Source organism: Cryptotermes secundus, unplaced genomic scaffold, assembly GCF_002891405.2.
Source record: "Cryptotermes secundus unplaced genomic scaffold, Csec_1.0 scaffold652, whole genome shotgun sequence".
Lineage (NCBI taxonomy): Eukaryota > Metazoa > Arthropoda > Insecta > Blattodea > Kalotermitidae > Cryptotermes > Cryptotermes secundus.
In genome coordinates this window covers 88,731-111,539 of record NW_019737992.1, presented here as the reverse complement: position 1 = coordinate 111,539, position 22,809 = coordinate 88,731, and the positions used below count along the sequence as shown (strand labels likewise).

Genomic DNA, 22,809 nt, shown 5'->3' with positions numbered 1-22,809 from the left:
ATCCTTGTTGGGACTGTCCATCATGTTTCGGCCAACACATCTATCATCAGCTATATCTTCACGTATATGCTGCTTACCTTACTGCTCGCGCCACTTGTCACTGGGGTTTAGATTGAAAAGTGTAGTACAATCGAAGTTAAAATTAATAAAGAACTTAAACAAGAACTATAAACTCAGAACTGGGGGAGATATAAGAGTTCGCGGGTGCCCAGAGCACTGAAAAACGTGGTGGGATGTGGGTATGTGTTAGACGCTTTACTAGAACCAATGAAGACAGGAAGAGGAAATCAAACTGTTTCTTTTGCACCTAAAAGCCTTAGGGGCCTTCCATCCTCTCATGTTAGACAAATTGCATGCCAGCTCCGCACAGTACCCCATAAACTACGGGACCCTAGTCGCATGATCTACTTAATTCGCAATTGCTCAGAACACCGCTATAAGAATTAAAACGATACAAACACATTTGAAGAGTTAAATTATATGCAACACAATGCAACAATAGAGAATTACATAATTATGTCACTATTCTGTGTTCCAAGTTCCGAACCAGGTTGAAGAAAATTATAGGATTTCGAAAGCGCAGACCCAGATGGGATTTGGAGAAGTTATATGCTCAAAGACAAAGCGTGCAAGAGACTCTAGAAGAGAAACTCGGTGCAATTGAAGGTGAAAGCGGAAATGCTGAAGCGCAGTGGAACGATATAAAAGAATGCATGTTAGATACTATCAGTGATTTGGTAGGTAAAGTTGAGAAGATAGCAAGAAAACCATGGGTTACACAGGAGATGATGAGTAAAATGGAGGAGCGAAGGAAATGGAAGAATGTCAACAATGAAGAAGGCAGGAGGAAATACAGGAGACTGAGGAATGAATTGAAAAGAGCCACGGACAGGGCCAAAAAGGAATATCTTGAGAAGATATGTAATGAGATTATGGAATTTCAAAGAACAGGCCGTTATGATTTGATGTACATGAAGACAAAAGAACTAGGATGGAAAGAGAATCATGGGATTCAAAATGTTGGCATCGAAGACTCCCAGGGGAATAGAATAGTAGATCAGAGGCAAGTGCTGAAAATTTGGGAAAATTATATTTCAGAACTATATGATCGACCTAATCGGCCAGAAACCTTAGAAGTTGAACCGGAAGAAGAAGTAGATACAGACGAGAAAGGACCATATATTTTACAAAGTGAGGTGGAAAAAGCTATCAAGGAAATGAGGAAGGGAAAGGCTACAGGAGATGATGATGTACCTGGAGATGTGCTCAAGTTACTGGGAGAAGGTGGTTTGAAAACACTGACAAAACTAATGAACACCATATATGAAAGTGGAGAGTGGCCCAAGGACTTTACAGAAGTTACAATGATTGCCTTAAAGAAAAAGACAAAAGCTACAAAATGCAGCGACCATCGCACAATAAGTCTTATTGCACATACAGCAAAGATAATAGCAAAGATACTTAAAAGAAGAATTGAAAGGAAAATAGAGGATGTACTTGGAGAAGATCAGTTTGGATTTAGAAGAGGAAAAGGAACCAGGGATGCAATTGGGATGATGAGAATTATAGCGGAACGAACTTTGGAGATAGATGAAGAACTGTGTGTTTGCTTCATAGACTGGCAGAAGGCATTTGACCGGGTAAACTGGACCAAATTAATGCAGATCCTGAAAGAAACAGGTATCGATTGGCATGAAAGAAGATTGATTAGCAAATTGTACATGGATCAGAAAGTTAGAGTACGACTGGACAGGGGGGAGACAGGAAGTGTGCAGATTGGAAGAGGAGTTCGACAAGGATGCTGTTTATCACCAATTCTGTTCAACTTGTACAGCGAATGCCTTACCAAGGAAGCTCTGGATGGGCTCGGTGACTTCAAAGTAGGAGGGCAAATTATTCAAACTGTGAAATATGCAGATGACCTTGTGTTAATGGCTAAGGAAGAAACTGTGCTACAGGGCATGATTGATAGACTAATTGAAATTGGAAGGTGCTATGGCATGGAAATGAATGTGGAGAAAACAAAAGTAATGAAAATTTCGAGACAACCAACCCCAGTCACAATAAAGATAGACCAAAAACAAGTGGAGAATGTGAAATGTTTTAAATATTTGGGTAGCTTGTTAACAGATGATGGAAGGTGTACTTGTGAAATTAAATCCAGGATTGCCATGGCAAAAGCTGCATTTAGCAAGAAGAAGAATCTTTTTACCAGCAAATTGGACTTAAATTTGAGGAAGAAACTAGTGAAATGCTACATTTGGAGCATAGCTCTGTATGGGGCTGAAACATGGACACTTAGGGCAGTAGATCAGAAACATCTGGAAAGTTTCGAAATGTGGTGTTGGAGAAGAATGGAGAAGATCAGTTGGACCGATTATGTGAGAAATGAAGAAGTGTTAATTAGAGTCAGTGAGCAGAGGAATATCCTACATGAAATAAGAAAACGGAAGGCTAATTGGATTGGTCATGTTTTACGCAGAAACTGCCTTCTAAAAGAAGCTATCGAAGGAAAGATAGATGGGCGGATAGAAGTGACAAGAAGACGAGGAAGAAGACGTAAGAAGATGCTGGATGACCTTGGGGACAGAAGAGGATACTGTCATTTGAAGGAGAAAGCTCTAGATCGCATTAAGTGGAGGAATTGTTTTGAAAGAGACTGTGGACCTGTCGTCTTGACAGATTACTGATGATGATGATGATTCTGTGTTATAACGAATCGGACTTTAATTTTTCATGAGTTCTAAACTTAGAATTTCTTTCAGAAGGATCAGTATAACTTGAGGGAATCTGAAAACAAAGAGCCTGAGGACCTAGAAATATATATATATATATGGTCACGTGTAGGGTGGCACGAGAGACGAAATAATTGTAGGTTATATTTCGGATGATTGGATTTATTAGCACTGGGTTACAATCTCTCTTAATCACATTTAATACACCGCTATCGGTGTTTCCACCGTTTATAGTTCGCCGTTGCACACGCACTAGGATTCTCTGTTTCCACTAGTCGTCTTCTAGCAACGAATCTCAATACAGAAACTATCACTTGAATAACTATGAAGTAATCTCTTCTATCTCTCTGCACTGCTCTGTCTTAATACGTATTCATTCTTTACAATTCACGCTCCATTCTCGTCCTCGTCCTCTAAACTGCTGAACCCTCCTAGACTCTCCACCAACTTAAGCTTAAACAGGTCTTCGTTATATAGGCGCCGCTCGGACAACAACGAAAACAAGTCACGTGATAAATATCTCATGTTGTGGTGTCACAGCGGGCACGGAAAACGTAGCCTCCTCAATTGTTGCGTAACCTAGCTGTGATTACAAAGCTGTTGCCTGGCGACGCGTTGATCAAGTCCGTTACAATACAAAAGAGAACTGTGGAAAATAACAATATTATGATCTTAACCGCTATTATTCATATAGGCCTACCGACAGCAGTTTGTAATTTGCTTACCGTGCTGTAGGTCCATACTCCAGTAGAACTTTGATGGATCTTAGAAGGTTGTGCAGACTTGCAGTTTAATAACTTTACCGACCGAAACGCCTTCCCGGCGTTCCCAGCTAGACCTCTCTTCGTAGATTTATAATTGTATGCTTATCCATCAATCCATTCATGTGGCTCCCACTTGGAGCATAGGGAATCCATGAAACGCTTTGTTTTACTTTAGTTTCTTAATCTGTACACACTCGGTAGGACTCTTGGACGGGACATCAGCCCGACGTAATGACGGGCGAAGACATTTCATGCCTTAGACATTACGGCCATTGTGATCTGCTAGTGTTCACTAAAGACTTATACATCTCCCCCCTAGACTTCTTTCAGTCGTGTTTGCAACAGTAACTGAATTCAGATATTTCCGCTTAAATAGTTAAGAAAGCCATGCTACTTCGTCCTAGTATTCATGACTTTCGTGGATTAAATTGATTTTATATAGCAGTCTGTAGCCTGTATTTCGATTCATTTTGAACCACGCTATTTTCCCTCTTTATTTCTGTGTTTCTACAAATCATTCTTTAAAACTTGCTACGGCTCTAAGTAAGGGTTCAAGAATACGTTAGGATCTGATTACGTAGTTACTGGGTTGCTCACGGTTAGTCCTTGGCTTCCCTCCACGGCGGTTCGGGTGATGGACAAAGTGGCGCTGGGGCAGGTTTTCTCCGAGTACTTCGGTTTCCCCTGCCAATCTTCATTCCACCAATTGCTCCACAATCACCATCACCTATCATCTGGGGCTGGTACAATATGCCAGTAGTGGCCGCAGTACCAATTGGACTCAGTCTCACCTCACTAAGAATTCTCTTCCAAGTAAAGTATGGTTGTATAGTGACTGTGAATGATGAATTGTAAATAGCGTGGACGTAGCCAGAATTCGGGTACCATTGCCACATTGCTCGAGACAGACTGAAGACGATCAGTAACCGTATCCCTCAGATTATTCTGCATTTGAACTGCGACGCGAATACGAATCAGAGATGCCATTTTGAATGTGTCTTGTTCAACTGCTCATTTATGATAAGATCGATTTGCTAAAAGTGTTTTCTTTCCTCATAATGCACTACACAGCAGATTAATAGTTGTTAATGTTCACAGAATATTATCCGGTTGATCAGACACGGATTCTGATATGTACGGCCCATGTAACACACGGAAGATACAAGAAATACATGAAAATATTAGTGGGAGATCCAGACGCAAGAGAGCACAGGGCGAATCTAGCGGTTGCCCCGCGTGGAGTGAGGGAGGGCCGGGGAACATATTTTACATCACTTATGTTCTTTGTTTCTTGCATACAAAGTAATTAACTCTGGTCTCCTACTCACATCATGCCCATTAATTGGCAGTAATCAGTTACGTAACAGTGTAAATAAAAGTGCCCTAAGAGTGCATCAGTGGTAGTTTTCGTAACAGTGTCTGGAAATTTCTTGTTATAACGTTATTAATTGTGACGACGTTTTGAGAAAGCGGGTGCGTTGTTAGCCGATGGGGGAGGAATTGTGCTTGCACCGGCCGTGGATCGGAGTATATAATTGACTGAACTTTAAAAAAACAGGGTGTCTTACATACATCCACCTAGGTCAGAATACAGTCTAGTATGGGAAGCGGAAATGTACTTCCTGGTTCCCCTAAAAGGGCCCAGTTTCCTACGTAACTGAGACATTATATGCTTCTGAAGAGTGACACTGCTTCACAAAATTTGTTATGCACCATAAAAGCTCAGAGTTCTGAACTTGGTCTTTCCTGTGTTTCAGAGTAACAGCATAACTATTGAGGAGTTCCACCACTCGCTGCAGGATGTGACCAACTTCCCCCTCCGCCCTTTCGTCGTCCCGTTTCTCAGGGCGCACCTACCACTTCTGCAGCGCGAACTCAGTAACCTGGCGCGGCTCGCCAAGCAGGTGAGTCCACTGAGTTCCTGTCAACACTAGTCCTTGCTATCGCAGGCCAGGCAGATCTCACCCGCCTATTTTCTTCGTTGTCTTATACTGTTCTGCAATCTTGGGATGAATCTTTCGGATATGAAATAGGACTCTCTTCATAGGACATCAGCTCTACGTAAAGCCTTTATGACGACACGTTGAATACAGACAAACGACACTGGAACACTCGAACACAACCTGCGCGCTGCTGAGGACAGTGAGCGCTATTGGGGGTAGTGTAAATGAATTAGCTTTTCAGATGCAGCACTAGTCAAACTTTGTTCATGTTCAGGGTACTGTTTATTTGAATCCTTTTACACACAAGCTGCAATCTGGACAAATTTCGCCGTTCACCAAGGGTTAGTTACGAGGTGTTTTATAAATAGACTTTGCTGGTGCTCCTGTCTTCTGAAGTGTAAACATGGTGTATCCGATTAAATTGAGAAATGTGGTAACAGATAAACCAGTTAATTTAGCAAATCAAAGTATGACAATCGTGGATCATATGAAATAAACAAACTGAGGGAAGAAACATTAATTGGTCTGGAATATTTTGAAAAAAAAAAGAGTTCCCTGAATCATGTTTAAACCAAAGAAAAATGAAGCTTGGAAAGAATGTTACACAAAAATGTAATTTGTAAATTCTACACAACTCATTAAATATCAAGTTACATCACAATTATCTTGGGCATCTGTCTGTTCATTGTCTCGGAATGAATGACGTCTTCACCCTTAGCTTCGTTATTTAGGTCCTTGTTTATCGTTATAGGAGGGAGAGTCAGTCACTAGGTCACAGATGAATATAAAACGTAAAATATGTGATATTAAAACCTGGACACCTCATTTATTTCTATACATATCCTCCACCAACACTGATGCGCTTGTCCCATTGTTTTATCAGCGCGTCAAAGCCCGCAGCATAGAAGTATTTTGAGTATTGTATCAGCCACTTCTGCACTTCCGTTCCAACCTCTTCGTCATCAGCGAAACTTTTGCCAGCAAGGTGGAACCGCTTTACGCCAGAAATACTTCTAAACATAAACAGAGACCATTTCTTTATGAATATCCTTCGCACTGAGTCATTTTGCCCACAAAAGGAAAACGCTCAAGTGAACGCCGAGTTTCGGCAATATATTCATCAAGTACGGTAGCCATTTTGACTACTGAAACCACCCTCTGAACATGTGTATGTGCGTATGCTGCCTAGACTGTTATGAAGCTTGACTGTGCTGCTACCTAGTGATACACATAGAAAACCTATTACATCCATTACAGATGTTTTACTTCCATTTGTGTCTTACTGACTGACCCTCGAATAATTTTCATTCATATCAAGAAGCTTGCTGTGGTTTGGGCATGTGGTTCAGACGTCTAAATAAGCAGTGAGTAGAGAAATCTGAGAATAAAGCATGTAGGAGAGCTCACAGGCCGAGGTAAGTGAAGTGACTATTAAAATGGATCATAGGGAAATAGTACTGTTTGATGATGGTTTGTCAGCTGTGTATATTAATTGCATCCCACTTGAAAAAACAGTTGGGAAGGATACCCTACTCTGATACTGTAGTCAGTAAGTAGCCAAATGGAGCAGTTCTACCACTGATATTAATACTTTATTACGAGTACTCTTATTGGTAGACAATAACTGTATTCTAAGTACGAGTATTAGCCAATTAGAGTTCTGTCACAAAAGTAAATAGTTAAGTTATATTCTAAGTATTAATCATCGGATATTAAGAAATAAGGAATATGCTATGAATCAGGAAATATCTCTTAATGCAAATTGACTTCGAAGGAGTGGCATTTGCTATGTCCACATCTGTACGTCGCTTGCCAGTGTTACTAATTTCTTGAATTCCACGTCCCAGACATCCGTTACTGCTCTGCTGATATTTCCTTATGCCAAAAACACAAACTATTAGCGAGAGAAAGGCTGCAAACAAACTTTTGCAATAACTCGATTTGCAGCTAGGTTTTTCGTCATAATTTTAAGTATTACTTTTTCTCCCCTTCGTTCCTGAATGGAAAGTTAGAAGGGGGAGGGAGGTAAAAGAGAATGAGAAGAGAAGGAGAATTTCTTACACTGGTGTGTCACGAATGTTACGGACATTCTGCGCACACCTTGTGTGACGATAAAAATTAGGAATGAAAATAATCTATATAGGAAGGAGGAAACGAGATCCTTAAATCAAAAGGGACCCATGGTTATTTTACTGATTTGTGTGTTAGGTCTGTATTGTACATAGGCTAACATGAATATGTTGTAGCATGAAACTTGTTGCTAAGTAATGACTCAGTAAGCAACACCCCTTGCTAGGCAACAGATTCCTAACACGTACCGATGGACCACGCGACAGCTGCGTAATGCAACACTAGAGGAACTGTTGGAAGCGAAACTAGTTTAGAGTTTAGTTAGTAGTGAGAGAGTCGCCGGCTAGTAAGAGAGAGAACACACAAGCTGAGGAATCTACCGCGTTGAAAGGCATTACCAAACAACGACTGGTGAAGACATGGCAGCCTGAGAAGTCTAGGATAAAGACGGAAGCCACCGATTTGGACACAAATCTAGAAGAAAAAGGGTCCGAGGCAGAGCACGAAGAAGTCCCTAAGGAAGAGGCCGCAGTGAAACCCATGGGAGCACTGAAGAAGCGACAGGGGGACCGGCATCTAGTCGTAATGCGCTGCGGTCAGCTGAAGAAGCGGATCCAGGACAATGGTGAGTCCCGGACCAAGATGGCCGTCGCCTGCAGAGGGATCACCCACCGTGCCATTTCTTCACTGCTTGAGGGACGCGGTAGTCAGGGCAAGGCCAGGACAGCATTGCATGAGGAACCCCCTAAAGGACGGACGTTCGGTAAGAAACGTTGGGCGCAACCGGAATGCAACAACGGAATAAGGACCCGAAGCTTAAGAGAGCGTAGCTGCCGAACAGCCAGCAACGACATCACACGAAGGAGCAGGAGACATTAGACACGTCTGGGAAGCAAAGAGACGTTATAGGAGACCCGAGGACAAAATCGCGAGTTGGAGTTCGCGAAACAAATAGCCGGGACTTCCTTTAGACTGCGGAAACCGAGCGTCAAGACATTGCGGAGTAGATGGCCCTCTCCGAAACGAAAGTAAGGGCTACTAACAACAGTTTAAGAGCCTCGTATATAGGAGTTTTAACTCTTCTCGGAACTTTTGCCTACACTGATCGGAAGAGCAGGATGATGGTGATCAACCTGCATCAATGGACATCTTAGGAGGGAACCGTCCGAGATGAGGGACCTTAAGGAGGGAACAGCAGGAGCGATTGGAAGAAATCGCCGTGAAAAGAAGCCACGGGTAAGGAAGGTGAGACCGGTCACAGCCGTCACATAAACTGCCCTCGGGAAAATAGGAAACTGCTGTACGCCTGTAGGCCATTCGGGATGAATAGCCTTAAGGAGAGACCAATATAGCGCGTACAGCCGTTGCTATGCAATGGTTGCGGGGTAGGCAAATATACAACTACCGTTTCTGAGCAACGGCTGAGTAAAACCTTTCCCGCGGAAACTTATACGCGCGTAATATTAGACTTGCTGTGGAAACGGGGTGTTTGCTTTGTGGTCCTTTCCGAGACGTTATGAGCAGGATAGTTTTAAGAAACCATTTGATTTGAGCTCTGCCGGAAGCTGAGAAGAGATGGCTCTATAGTTAGGAGTATTCAGTTGAAAGTCAGCCTGTGAAGAGAGGACTAGAAAGTTGGGGTGAAGTGGTCGTCAGCCTGGGATCCAAGTTCTGTACGAGAAGCTTGGAAGAAAAGAGTTAGTTGCAAGAGGGCGGCTGTGAAAAGTAAGCCCTGTGTGTGATATGTGGACTGTGAAATTCAGTGACACTGTTATAGTTCCTGTGTTAAAATCTGCTGCCAGGAAACGGCTAATGGAGAATTTAATTGACTGAGGACACTAATCAATATGTGCCAGTGATCTGTAAAGTGTAATTACAAGTCTTGTGTTAACTTTGTCAATAAATTCAAATCCGAAACCCCGTCTATAGTCACCCCTAAACCGTGACAATATGGTGAAATGACCCACATCTCTAGGCGTCTTCTTCAGTGTAATGGATGTCTGTAGGCGAATTCATCCAGTTTATAGGTTTAGGGTGTTGTATTTCTTATTAGTAACATACAAGATGCGGCAGAATTGATTAGGCGATTTGAAATTTGCGCCAAATACATATGCTTGGAGATAGCGCGCTGAATTTTGCGGCTGCGTCGAGAGCAGTTCAGTCTTCATGGAGCGTTGGTCATGTGGACATCGTTCATTTGTTGTGCAGAGCTTTTTATTTATTAATAATGTTTCATCTACTCAGACACAATGTGAATTTAGGAAGCACTTTAACATTGGAAGAAATGGTAAGGTTCCAATGTGTCAGGCTATTCTAAATTGGGTAAGCCAGTTTAGATCAACTGTTTCTGCCTTGCCAAAGAAGAATCCAGGTCGTCCACGATCAGTGAGTAACCCAGAAAATGTGGGGAGTGTGCTGGTTGGCCTATAGCAGAGTCTACGGTGCTCTGCTAGACATTCTGTGGCTCTAGGCGTGTCAGATAGGAGTGTTAGGAGAATGTTACACATGGATTTCCAGGTTCATCCATTCAAAATTCAAATGGTGCAGGAATGACTTCCTCGTGATTTTAATATGCAAAGGGACTTTTGCGCCAAGCTATCGGAAATGATGGACACACAATACAAATTATTCTAAACTTGATAACATCAGATGAAGCCGATTTCCATCTAAGCGGTTATGTTAATAAGAATAATTTCAGGTACTGGGCAGAAGAAAATCTGCACTTACTGCCGCAGTCACCTTTGCATAGCCAGCAGGTCAGATTATGGTGTGGACTCAGTTCATTTGGCATGTTAAGACCATAAATTTTTGAAGTCAACAAGGGACATGCATTTACGGTAGCTGCTGATTCTTATGTGTCCATGCTCAACGAATTTCTTCTGCCAGAACTACGCCAACGCCACAATGATAAAAGCTTAGTATTGTGTCAACAAGATAGCGAGACATCTCACACGGAACGAATCACCAAGCAAACAGTTCCAGAAATGTTCCCAGGACGCGTCATCTCGAGAATTTGTGATGTCACTTGGCCTCCACGCTCGCCAGATTTATCCCCATGTGTCTTCTATTTATGGAGATATTTAAAGCACAAGGTCTACGGGACTCGACCTCACACCATTTACGTATTGCGGGATTCCATCAGGACTACCCTTCTGCAAATTCCACTGGACAGACTGAGGATTCTGAGGCGATATGCCGAGGATTGTCTGCAGGACAGTGGAGCTCATTGACAAAGTAGTTGTCACATGACATGCTTTTCTACAGACTTCACAAATCACAAAGTGTTTCTTATATTAACTGAAAATAAATTATTCATTCCACAAATTTAAATCGTCTCATATATTCTGCCGCCCTCTAAACCCTTACAGTGGAGTGTTGTATGTAGACAGTTTAAATATGTTTTAGCTTCCTTGGCCAATTTACATGAGACATGAGTACAAGTGAAGAATGCACATTTTGTTGAACAGGGTGCTGAGCTGTTCTGGCAGTATCTTTTGCAGTGCCCTCAAAAATTGCAACAGAAACCGAAAGGACGCCCCTTCTTACATGTACAGTATATGAAGATACAGAGCTACTCGCAGGGTAATTTCATGCAAATAGTCCATGTCATTTCCTTCCCTTTAAACACAAACATGTAAATATTTTATCTGTATTTCCACTCTTATGGCCAAATTTGTATTAAGAATATGATGGGTCTAATTCATGATGTATCAAAATCATCACTTAGAGAAATGGTTAAAAATATTCTTTAAGAAAATTGCGCTTTTGGTAATACTCTGAAAGCATATACATAATTATATTTTAATATTATCAGTACAATTTGTAGCTCCTCTATGTGGCTACCATTGTCGAAGGTATTGATCTACAGCTTTTTATCGGGCTTTTTTATTTATTGCTTTTTGGAACATTTTTGAGACTAGCAAGTTATCGGCGGTAATATATTTGATAAATTTTTCAACTCTATATAGGACCTACATTGTATTATTTTCTCAGTTTCTGAAATGAATATAAGCGTGGATGTGGAGGAAAACAATCATTGTTTAACTGGAAGTGTTATTTATTTCATGTTACTCAGAAATCTTCTCTTTCTTTCAGTCTCAGTTAAAATGGCTATCTCTGCTCTCCTTTCACGGACTAATTGAAATGTTTACAGAGCATCAACGGACCTCATGGTACTGGATCAACTACAAAAAGCTTACATATACTCCCCTACAAGAAAAGCCTGCTTTTGATCCATAAATTTTATCACTGTCATAACAAAATTTATAACAGTTTACGTGTAATTTTTATGGTGATGATTCCCCATGCCCAGGCCATGACCTACTCAGCTGTCAGCGACTAAATATTCAGCATATTAACCAATGTTTTCTATATATAGATGTTGCTTTCTCCATCTGCAACAGTTCCTCCATTACATGGATCCATTTAACATGTACTGTGTTATGATATCTATCAAATAACTGTCTCATTAATTAATGTGTGTAAAATAATCTCAAATATGTTATCACGTACGAGGGGTTACGTGACGAATAATGACGGGTTCTGGACTGAATGACTGAATTGACCGGCACTTCTTTACAATTACAGTCAATTATAAGAGCTCACAAACAATGGCTGCCTAAGACTCGCCCCATTCCTTACTGGACTAGGAGTGTCTTCTCTTCCACTGTGACTGACTTGGTTCTGTTACAAATCGGTCACTTACGAAGCACTAAGGACGAATGACGAGCGGAGAAGGACCTCCGAATCTGTGTTTTGTCCGTTGCTATGAAACGTGCCTATTGACTTGCTACCCAGCGACGGAGATGCTTCAACTGTTGGCTGCGTAACATTGGTAATGTGTTTACCAAACCGTTGTCTAGCAACGCTTATATTAATCACAATATTTACGCCTCATCCTCGTGGTCAGTCGGTAGTTCTCATGTTTTATAGTCGGAGATTCAAATCTCTACATGTAAACAAATTGTTTTAGCAATTTCTTCGTGGTTTTCCTCAATTTAAAGTTTAAGCAGTCACATTGCAGTGATTTATTAGTTATAGTCCCTAGCTACTTCTTCAGAAAATCTGATTATGTAAAACATAGCTTTTCCACCTCATAAATAACACTCTCCTGATAGGGTGTCACATGTTGGTTGGACACATTTCAATTGACAAAGTAAGTGATTGAAGTGTCATTGTTCGAATTTAGTGACTGTAGAATTACTGAAGAGACTGTGAATGAAGAAATGAGGATAGGTATTCAAAATGGTGAAATATGTAAATATATTGAGGAAGATATTGGACAGTACTGTCATCTAGGATGCAGTACACGTACCTGACTACGTGTTTAGCAACATTTTTTAGGTACATGCTACTTCCATCTTCAAGGCAAGTGTAGACTACACTCACCAGATCCCAGAAGACGTTAATCTTCATAGTTACTGCCATTATAACCTCACATGTCACTGTGGAAGATGAAACAACCATTTGCCTTGTATTCAGATGACAAAGAGTTGAAATTTCCCTCTTCCGACACACAGTTGTAGAGGTCAGGAAATGAGATAATATGAAGCAAGAGACGGAGGAGTAGTAGAAGGAAGAAGCGAAGGTAAAGGAAAACAAGGTGAAGACGTAGTAGAAAAATGAAGGAGACAGAGGAGAAGGAAGAGGAAGATGAAGGCTGAAGAAAGGAATGTGTAGAGGAATGAGTTGAGGAGGTAGGCAAAAATGAAGGAGAAAAAGGACAAGGAACGACGAAGAAGAATATAGGACATGAGGAAGTATAAGAATGGCGAAGGAGAAGGAAGAGGACACAAAAGTGATTGCAGAAACGAGGAATAAAGAGGGAAAGGAAGAGGAAGGAGGAAGGAAAGGAATAATAAGATAAAGAAAAGGAGAATAGTAGTTAAAAGAAAAATGAAGGATAGGTGGGAGAAGAGGATGCAGATGACGAAGAGATGCGGAAGAGGTGAATAAAGAGAACAAAATGGAAGAGATAAAATTCAAGCAAGAGTTGGGAGAGAAAAGGAGATGGAAGTAAATGAGAGAAGAAGAATTACGAAAAGAAGGAAAGTGACAAAAGGAATAAGAAGAAGAGAAGAAATGGAAGAATATGCGAAGAAGGAGGTAATGAAACAAAATCAGCCTCTAGGTGTCTGATGACTTGGGTTTGAAGGATTAACAAGAGTGCCTTTATTGCAGACGACCGCTCTTCAAGACCAGATGTGTTTATAGCGCTACAATATCTATGAAAAATCATAATGAAGGAACGAATTAATACAGTTTATGTAAAGTCTGTTACAAGGGAGTGGAAATGGGCACAGGGTAGTGGAACGGAGGGCGTGAGGGAAGCGGTAAAACCTTAAGTCTGATCCATTTAGCAAATATGGCACACTCACCCTCTTCTGTTCGTGGCCCGGATGCAAATTGTCACTAATTAAACATACTGGTGTGTTTCTACAGCTTTGAAGGGGAAGCGGGCTCCGTTGGAAGAATTGCTGATAAGAAATTTTGTGCGTCTGCTAAGAAGAAAAGAATATTTGTTCAATTGCACGCAGTGACTCTAGTTCCACAGTGATTGGAGAAGTTTCCACAAGTAAAACAGCTACATCATCTCTCACATCAAGCAAAAACGAAGTATACAGCGCCAATGTAATCATATTAATTTGACAGTTACATACATATGCACTTAACATGCCCCAGTGAGAAGAGAATTTCTTGAGAACCTGAAGTTTCTCACTAGGTCCTGAGTTTTATGGAAAGAAGTGGTTCGTTTGGGTTCACGAAGTCTAACATTGGTTCCCATCCTGAGCTATATGATTTAATTCCATAATTTCGTACTCTGTTTCTCTAAGAGCCTCTTTAATATTAACCTCCCATCAATTTCTTGGTCCATCAAGCGATTTCTGTCCTTCAGGTATGACGAAAAAAATTATATGCATTTTTTATTTCTCCTATTCTGTTACATGACCAGGGCATATTTCAATCATATTTTTGGATATCAGGTACTTACGTGCATGGGTTTACATTGTGTAAATATTTACTTTTGTGTGTTACTACTTCTACTCTAAAAAAGGTCTCTCTTTTATTACATACAGTCGTTCAACTGGCAACAGTGCATCGTAAAGGCCACTGTATACTTCAAAATTCAACACCAACATACATCTTTTCTGTCACAGTTTGACCAACTATAGCAGTCTATGATCTAGCGATTTTTCTCTCACATATAGAATTACAAAATAGATACCGACAGGCACTTTATGAATGTAACTTATAACTATTATTTTGACATTGCGCCCATATGCTCCTTTTTCCTATCAACCTACTATCCCTATTTTTAAAAGATAAAAATAGGCTTATGAGATCACCTCCCTGCCTGTGCATGTGTGCGTCTGTGTATGTGGCTATATGTGAACCCCCTCTTAACTTTTAAACGTTTAACAAGTCTTTAGAAACTTGGTATATATGTTATGGCACCTGACCCTATCACAACGGCATAATTAATAAATCTCTCCATCCGTAATACCAACATTACAACCACTCAAATTGTTTCGATAAGAACCGTAATTTTACCTAAGTGCCTTAACCGATCGCCATGAATTTGTTATGTATATGAAGCCATCTGAGCCCATTTTCACGACGCACTTAATAGTCCTTTACGTCAGTAATACCAACATTAACGCCATTAAAATTGCTTAACACCTGTGCCAATCTTCATGACACTTGGTGCTTGTACATCATGCCACCTGAGACAATCTCAACGGTGTACCTCGTTAATCACTCCCTTCATCAATACCAGCACTGGAGTATCCCAAATTGCATTGTTTGGTGACTTTATTGCGCATAAATACTAAAGTTTTATTTCTATTTCTCATATCAGATACAAAAATTACACAAAAGAATGTAGGTAACTAGTTCTTCACAGAATTTCTTGTATAAATTATACTCTTCCCTTGCATTAATATACTGCTGGACTTTACTGTCGATGATCTCAAATGCAAAAAAGAGGCGAAACATCTGAAATAAACAATTATCATTTCAAGCTTCAGTTTTCGCAGATAATTTCACCGTTGATCTATTTATGATTGAAATAAATCACAATTTCAATTAATATGCACTTTATAATTAATGGAATTGTTTCTCAGTAATGGTCCAGATTTAAATTTGACTGATGCATAAATACCTCTCTCAGTGCCACCTAGCTGTCCTATCCGTAACTATAAACAATAAAGTCTTCTGCGTAATGACTGAATAAAGACAGAACAGCAGGCCTAATTCTCTTCTTCCCCCCCCCTTGGCACTACAGCCCCAGTGGGCCTAGGCCTACCTCCATGAACTTCTCCTTTCACTTCGGTTTTTCTAGAACTTACACATTCGGTAGGACTCCTTGGGCGGGTGATCAGCTCGTCGCAAGGCCTCTACCTGTACACGAACACAGAAAAACGCAAACAAACATCCATGCCCCGAGTGGGATTCGAACCCACGATCCTGTTTTCCAAGCGAGCGAAGATAGTACATGGCTTAGACCGCTCGGCTACCGTCACCGGCCTAATTCTCTTATAGGAACAGATAATTTATCTTTACCGTTAATTAAATACTTTGACATTCGAGTGTAGGGCTCCAGTGTACAAATTCTGCTGCTAACAAAAGTTGTATCTAAGCAGTATCTCTGCTGTTGATTTTGTGTCTCGCCGTCATCATTATTAAGAATCTCTGAAACATTTGAACCATTTAGAAATGTGTTAAGACGTACACGTGTATTGTCTAACAGCTTTCCAAAGTGTTTCCTTCTTGTGGTAGCTATTTCGCAAATGTTTTGTGAAATCCCTCCCTGTATTCTGTCCACTTGACAAATCCACATCTTTCTATGTCCAAAATTCTGCTCATGTAGATTGCGTCTATATTTTATTAAAATGTCTTTGTTCCTTTTTGACCTTCTGTATATTTCTTTGGTCTGTCTTGTAATTTAAAGTAACAGCTATCATTCTGAATGTGTCTGTTGCGTTTGTTTCACAGTTGTAGGAAGACGGAGAAATGAGTGTGCTAAAGAACTATAAATTCCTGTTCACGAAGTTTTATCAATTTTGTTGCTCTAAATATTGTCACGTGTTTTAGTGACTATAGACGAGGTTCGGGTTGGTAAATGGATTTATCACTCATAAGTCATAACTACAAGCAAGCCTAACACTGTTGCCGATTCTCACACTACAAACCACTCCACTCTGAATCTTCTCAGTGTGCTTTCACTAGTCTTCACTCTCCGTTTCCTGGCAACGGATTTATGACGGTCTCACAATAACTTCAAATATCACTGTAACTACAGCACATGTGAAGTCTTCAACTCACACACAAAGTAAAAATTTGTCTGCTTTAATGTCTCTCTCGCCTTAAGCTTATGCCTTGTTTTCATGAACGAGGCTATAGAAGCTGATTCATAACAATCTTACTGATAGAGAGAATGTCAGGCAAACGCTTTTGTGGACACTCAGAGACAACATTCCTAGCTATGACTGGGTCTTGTGTTACCGGCATCTTCATCTACAGCGAAAGTGCCACAACGGCATCATTTATAGTCACGGCTATGCGGAACTCAGATCTCGAAAAGGAGATTGATTGTGAATGTTGGACTGAGAAGGATTTAGAAGGAAGCGGCTGTGATCTGCCACAATTTGCAGTACCAATATTTGCATCCGAGAACTGATAAAATTCACGGGATATAAAATTCAAACTAGTCTACCGTCTAGCTGAGAATCGAACCTAAGACCGTCCTAATAAGAAGTAGCAGTATTTATCACTGAACGGCAGTGATCGTATCGGTTATATCAGTGAACTAAGCACAGACAGAAGGCAACAGACTTGCATCTGCAGACACATCAGCGAGAGTTACAAGTAGCAAGTACAACCCCGAACAGGTTGGACTGGAAGTGATGCTCTAGACTTTTATCCTGGAGGTTCTTGGTATACCTGTTATCCTGACGCAGGTTTCCCGTCGTCTTCCTCGGTCCCGCCAGACAGACGCTCTGATAGTATCTCTATTAGGTTACCACCACTTCCTTCCAAAGCTTATAATTAGTCTGTCACACTGCCTTCAGACACTGTATCTTCTCGAGAAATAAGTCTCGTTAAATAGGCCACGAAAATGACGGAAAATTTTCAGGTAATGCAAACGGCTTTCTGTTGATTTGAATAAAAACAGTTATTTTGTTACTTAACGAGGCTGCCAGCACCGAGACTATGTAGGTCGGTGTATTTTGTAAATTGCAGTACAAGCTGCTCTTCTATTTGAAACAGAAATTGCGCCTTGTTGATTGTAGTGTAAACTGTATCTTGCTGACTGGAGAATAACCCTTGTTCTGCTGTACTGTGCAGATTGGAGTGCAAGTTCTCTTATACTGATATGAATAGAAAATATCTTGTACTTCTACAATACAAACTGCGCCTCTTGCTGATTGAAGGATAAACTGTGTTCTCCTGATTAGTGTGCAGATTGGACCCTGATGATTAGTGTGCAAGTTATTATCTGCTAGAGTAACAATGTGTCCTGTTGATAGCAAAAACTAATTCTGTCTTGCTGATTGGAGCACAAACTGTGTTCTGTTGACTCGAGGACAAACTTTGTCCTGTTGATTGGCGCATAAACTGTGTTCTGTTGACTCGAGGACAGACTCTGCCCTGTTGACTGAAGTACAAAACGTGTTCTGTTGACTCGAGGTCAAACTTTGTCCTGTTGATTGGAGCACAAACTGTGTTCTGCTGACTCGAGAACAAACGTTGTCCTGTTGATTGGAGCATAAACTGTGTTCTGTTTACTCGAGGACAGACTCTGTCCTGTTGACTGAAGTACAAAACGTATTCTGTTGACTCGAGGACAGACTTTGCCCTGTTGACTGAAGTACAAAACGTGTTCTGTTGACTCGAGGACAAACTTTGTCCTGTTGATTGGAGCACAAACTGTGTTCTGCTGACTCGAGGACAAATTTGTCCTGTTGATTGGAGCATAAACTGTGTTCTGTTGACTCGAGGACAAACATTGTCCTGTTGATTGGAGCACAAATTGTGTCCTGCTGACTCGAGGACAAACTTTATCCTGTTGATTGAAGTACAAAGCGTGTTCTGTTGACTGGAATTCTCGTCTCCACTGTTACAAAACGAGGCGATGGGAGCAGCAGCCCCTCTAGACACTTCCTTCAGTTTCTAAAGGAAAGTGCGCCTCATTCCCTCTCCCATTTCATTCCATCTGTGGTCGTGGTTGTGATTTTTGCGTGGAGTTTCATGATCTGAGTGTTTATTTATTTTACTTCAGCTTTCAGGCCCTCTCTTCTCCTCTCATTATAATTCTTATTTTAATCCTTTATTTTCTTTTACGTAGCTTCCTTTGTTATTTCTTGATTGAATTCCATCGCCTATTCACTTTGTGGAATTAAGAAAACTCTTCTTAAGTACAGACGGCAAAGTGAAAGTCTAACATCAACTTTGAATGTATTATATTTCTCGCCCTCCCTCCATCCCTCCCTCCCTCTCTCGCTCCGTTACTTGACTTAAATCAGAGCGGTTTCAATAACTTTTTCTCTGGCTTTTAATGAATAGAAGACAGCTTGGATCTGATTGATATCTTTTATTTCCTTAAACAAGTAAACTCATTTCTTAAAACTGTTAATTCTCTACGTCTGTTTTCAAAAGACGTGTGATCTTGTTTAGCTGAGTGTTTGAATTCTGCTGGGCTCTGAGACACGTCGCTTCTTTTATTCGCTTTTCCATAACTTTTCATTTTTTATCCTACTCATTCCTTCTCATTTCAGACTCATTTCCGTTCCTCAGCCTTTCTTACTTTCCTTGTCTTTGGCTTGCAATTCTGTGCCTTTTCTTCATATGGGTCAGTTGTTGTAACTGTAGATTTGCATAAATGTAGTTTTATATTAGAAATGACAGTGATGCGTTGCTTAATGAAATGAAAAGAGGATCAAACTATAAACAACAGCTCTCTGCGCAAGGATGCTTATTAATACTAACATCAGCTTGATTATTATATTTAAATATTGTTAGTTAATTCACTGTACACTAATGTTAGTTTAACTTCAACATCAGTGTTGTACCTGTCGGTGCCAACACTTTAATCTACATAAATATACTAGTATCTAGCTTTATTAAAGAGTAGAAAGTGATATTTTTTTGTAAAAAGTTTTGAGTATGATTGGTTTATTCTACAGATGTTTTTTGAGACGTTTGTACATTTTCTAAGGTATATTTTATGCAGGGGGGTATGCGGTAGCGTAGTTGGATGAGGCATTATGCTATAAGCCGGAAGGTTGCAGGTTCGAGTACCGATGAGGTGTTTTATCAATATACCTAATCCTTCCAGCAGCACTACGGCCCTGGGATCGACTCAGCCTCTAACAGAATGAGTACCAGGAATATTCTTGGAAGGCAAAGGGCGGCCAGGGCGTATGGTTGAAAATCTCACTGCCATTTGCGAGCCGATTCTGTAGAGAAAATGTGGGAGGCTCGACGTCTCACAACCCTATGGGCCTTCACGGCCAGTTACAGGGATAGCTTTATCTTTTTTTTTTTACCTTTTTTTTACATTGATGCGGGCCAGCACGATTGTTCACGCGTTGGCGCTTCTCATGCCTTCTGACTGTTCCTTTCTACTTCCTCATGTATATAGCATGTATGAGATAGCATTGCAATCGTGACAAGTCAGTTTGGAGACGTCTACAGAATTACGCGTTCCGCGCCCCCCCCCCTCCCCGAGTGATAAATGTTTATAACGCTGCCGGTCTGTCTCTCAGCTGCTACGGACGTGCGCGTGGGCAGCACTCGAATAGTTGAACGGATTCTCTTCATACTCGCCTTTCGAGAAGAGTTCATCCGTCATACGTTGTTCACCGATGGACATGACCGCTCTTGCTCCACGATTATAGACCCTTCAGATGGACCCCAGATACAAATCGGAGATTTTCTCGAAACAGGCTCTAGTGATTTTGATTACATTTCAGTAATTTGGGGAGATCATCTCCCTGCATGGAGTTGCACAGGTCCTGTCTTCAGGAAAATTAGAGTACGTACAGAGGGGGTCCAAAAGCGAAATGCATTTTAACGGAACCGGCTTTACAGGTCAGAATGATTTTATTATATATCGGTATTCAGTAACCAGTAATGGCCCACCGAGCACCCATCGATTTCGTTTCTAAGGCAACGTACGTGAGTTTAATCGTGCATGGAGAAATATATGCAATGTGTTTGTGCTTATTTAAAAATTTAATATAGAAATGTTGAAAAGTAGAACCAAAAATGTTTTGAATAACATCAGGTATAAGGAGTAGGCGTGACGAATAATTGTGATAATTGGATGTATTGGACTGCCTATATAATTATATATCGGTATTCAGTAACCAGTAATGGCCCACCGAGCACCCATCGATTTCGTTTCTAAGGCAACGTACGTGAGTTTAATCGTGCATGGAGAAATATATGCAATGTGTTTGTGCTTATTTAAAAATTTAATATAGAAATGTTGAAAAGTAGAACCAAAAATGTTTTGAATAACATCAGGTATAAGGAGTAGGCGTGACGAATAATTGTGATAATTGGATGTATTGGACTGCCCTACTTCAATTGCAGTTAATTATAACAGTTCACACATTGAACTCCTTCATGCTAAGGAGTCTCTCGCTGTATTTCTCCTGAGTTTCTGACTGGTCTCTTGTCTATAGTCTTCTACTGCTCAGTATGACTCACGGCTTCTCGGCTACGACCGAGTGCAAATAAATTAAGTGTCCTTTTTACGAACCGGTGCGGACCGTAGACAGAGCTAGTCTGTTGTTATCTGCCTATCCGTTGCCACGGTAATACGTGTTCACCAAACCGTTGTCCAGCAATGATCTATTCCGCGTTGCCAAGGGAACGTGCCCAGCGAAGCACCGCCCAGTAGGTGGTCATATCATGGCTTTCAGGCGTCATGTCACAATAAGCTAATTCGCTAACCAAAAATGCGGCAGTTAACATCTCAATATAAAGAATAACAGTCACAATTAAGCATGCGAAATGTGGTTTATATCGAATACGAACAATCGATATGTCGACATAATATGAGTAGAAAGAAGCCTACACCATATCTCGAAGAGAAATCACGTAATGGACACTGTAGTGAATTGCTGTTAACTTAATCATCTGAGAGTTGAAATAAATGCAGTGCAACTAGATCACCACAAAATTCGTCTTCACTATGTTAACGGGGAGCACGAGAATTCAGTTCATCGAGCGCAAGACGTTTCGCCGCGGTGACGAGTACGAGTAAAAATTCGAGTATAGGAAATATCACCTTACGTTCATGAAACTGAATTTACTTACTCAGGGCCAAGGCCTGTTTGTTCATGCCGTTGACGTGAAGCTTTGCTTGAATGCATGTGAGTGCGATTATATGCTGATGAACACGAATGGGAACTTTGATGCCGGTTGATTCCATTTCATCGGCACGCAATGTAACAGATCATAACGACGTTTAACAGTGCCAAACACGGATTATCACAACAAAAAATTGATAACCATTTACAGACTAACAGTGAATGGGTGTATGAAGAAGAGATGAAGACATAATACATGACAGGCTGGGAGGCGAGAGAATTCAGAACAGTTTATGAAGTGCAAAACCGAAGGAGAGACAGAAAATGATGGATTGAGGCTGGAACAGTGTTGCCATATCCGCGAAACGAATGAATGATTGCAAATAACGCCAAAAATCATTCAGATTTATCCACTTAGCGATACTTTTATTGTTTTCCTCATTGAGAAAATCATAGGCATGAACAGGGATGTGGAGGGAACTGAAGAAGCCACAGACAATATGAGCAGAGAGTAAACTTTACTTACTTACTTATGGAGCTGAGCCCTTCACGAGGAGAAGCCAAATCTGCAGCTACTCAAGAATTTACCAGCATTTTATGGAACCCGAAGGTTCATAAGCGTGTTCACAAGAGCCCTCCACCGGACCCTATCCTGAGCTAGATCAATCCAATCCATACCATCCCATCCTATCTCTCTAAGATCCATTTTAATATTGTCCACCCACCTACGCCTTGGTCTTCCCTGTGGTCTCTTTCCTTCTGGCTTTCCCACCAATATCCTATACGCATTCCTCGTCTCCCACCATTCGTGCTACATGACCTGCCCACCTCATTCTCCTTGACTTGATCATTCTAATTATACTTGGAGAAGAGTACAAGTTATGAAGTTCCTCATTATGCAGCTTTCTCCAACCTCCTGTCACTTCATCTCTCTTCGGTCCAAATATTTTCCTCAACACCCTGTTCTCAATTACCC

The 22,809-nt window shown here is 40.8% G+C and overlaps 1 protein-coding gene across 1 annotated transcript in view; it reads left to right on the top strand.

The window, feature by feature from the left end:
• Window positions 1–22,809, top strand: part of LOC111870658 (protein CBFA2T1) — a 657,082-nt gene that overhangs the window by 545,946 nt on the left and 88,327 nt on the right. Inside the window, exon 5 of the mRNA XM_023863129.2 lies at window positions 5,257–5,403. Coding sequence (XP_023718897.1) covers window positions 5,257–5,403 — 147 coding nt within the window. The remainder of the gene's footprint in view (window positions 1–5,256; window positions 5,404–22,809) is intronic.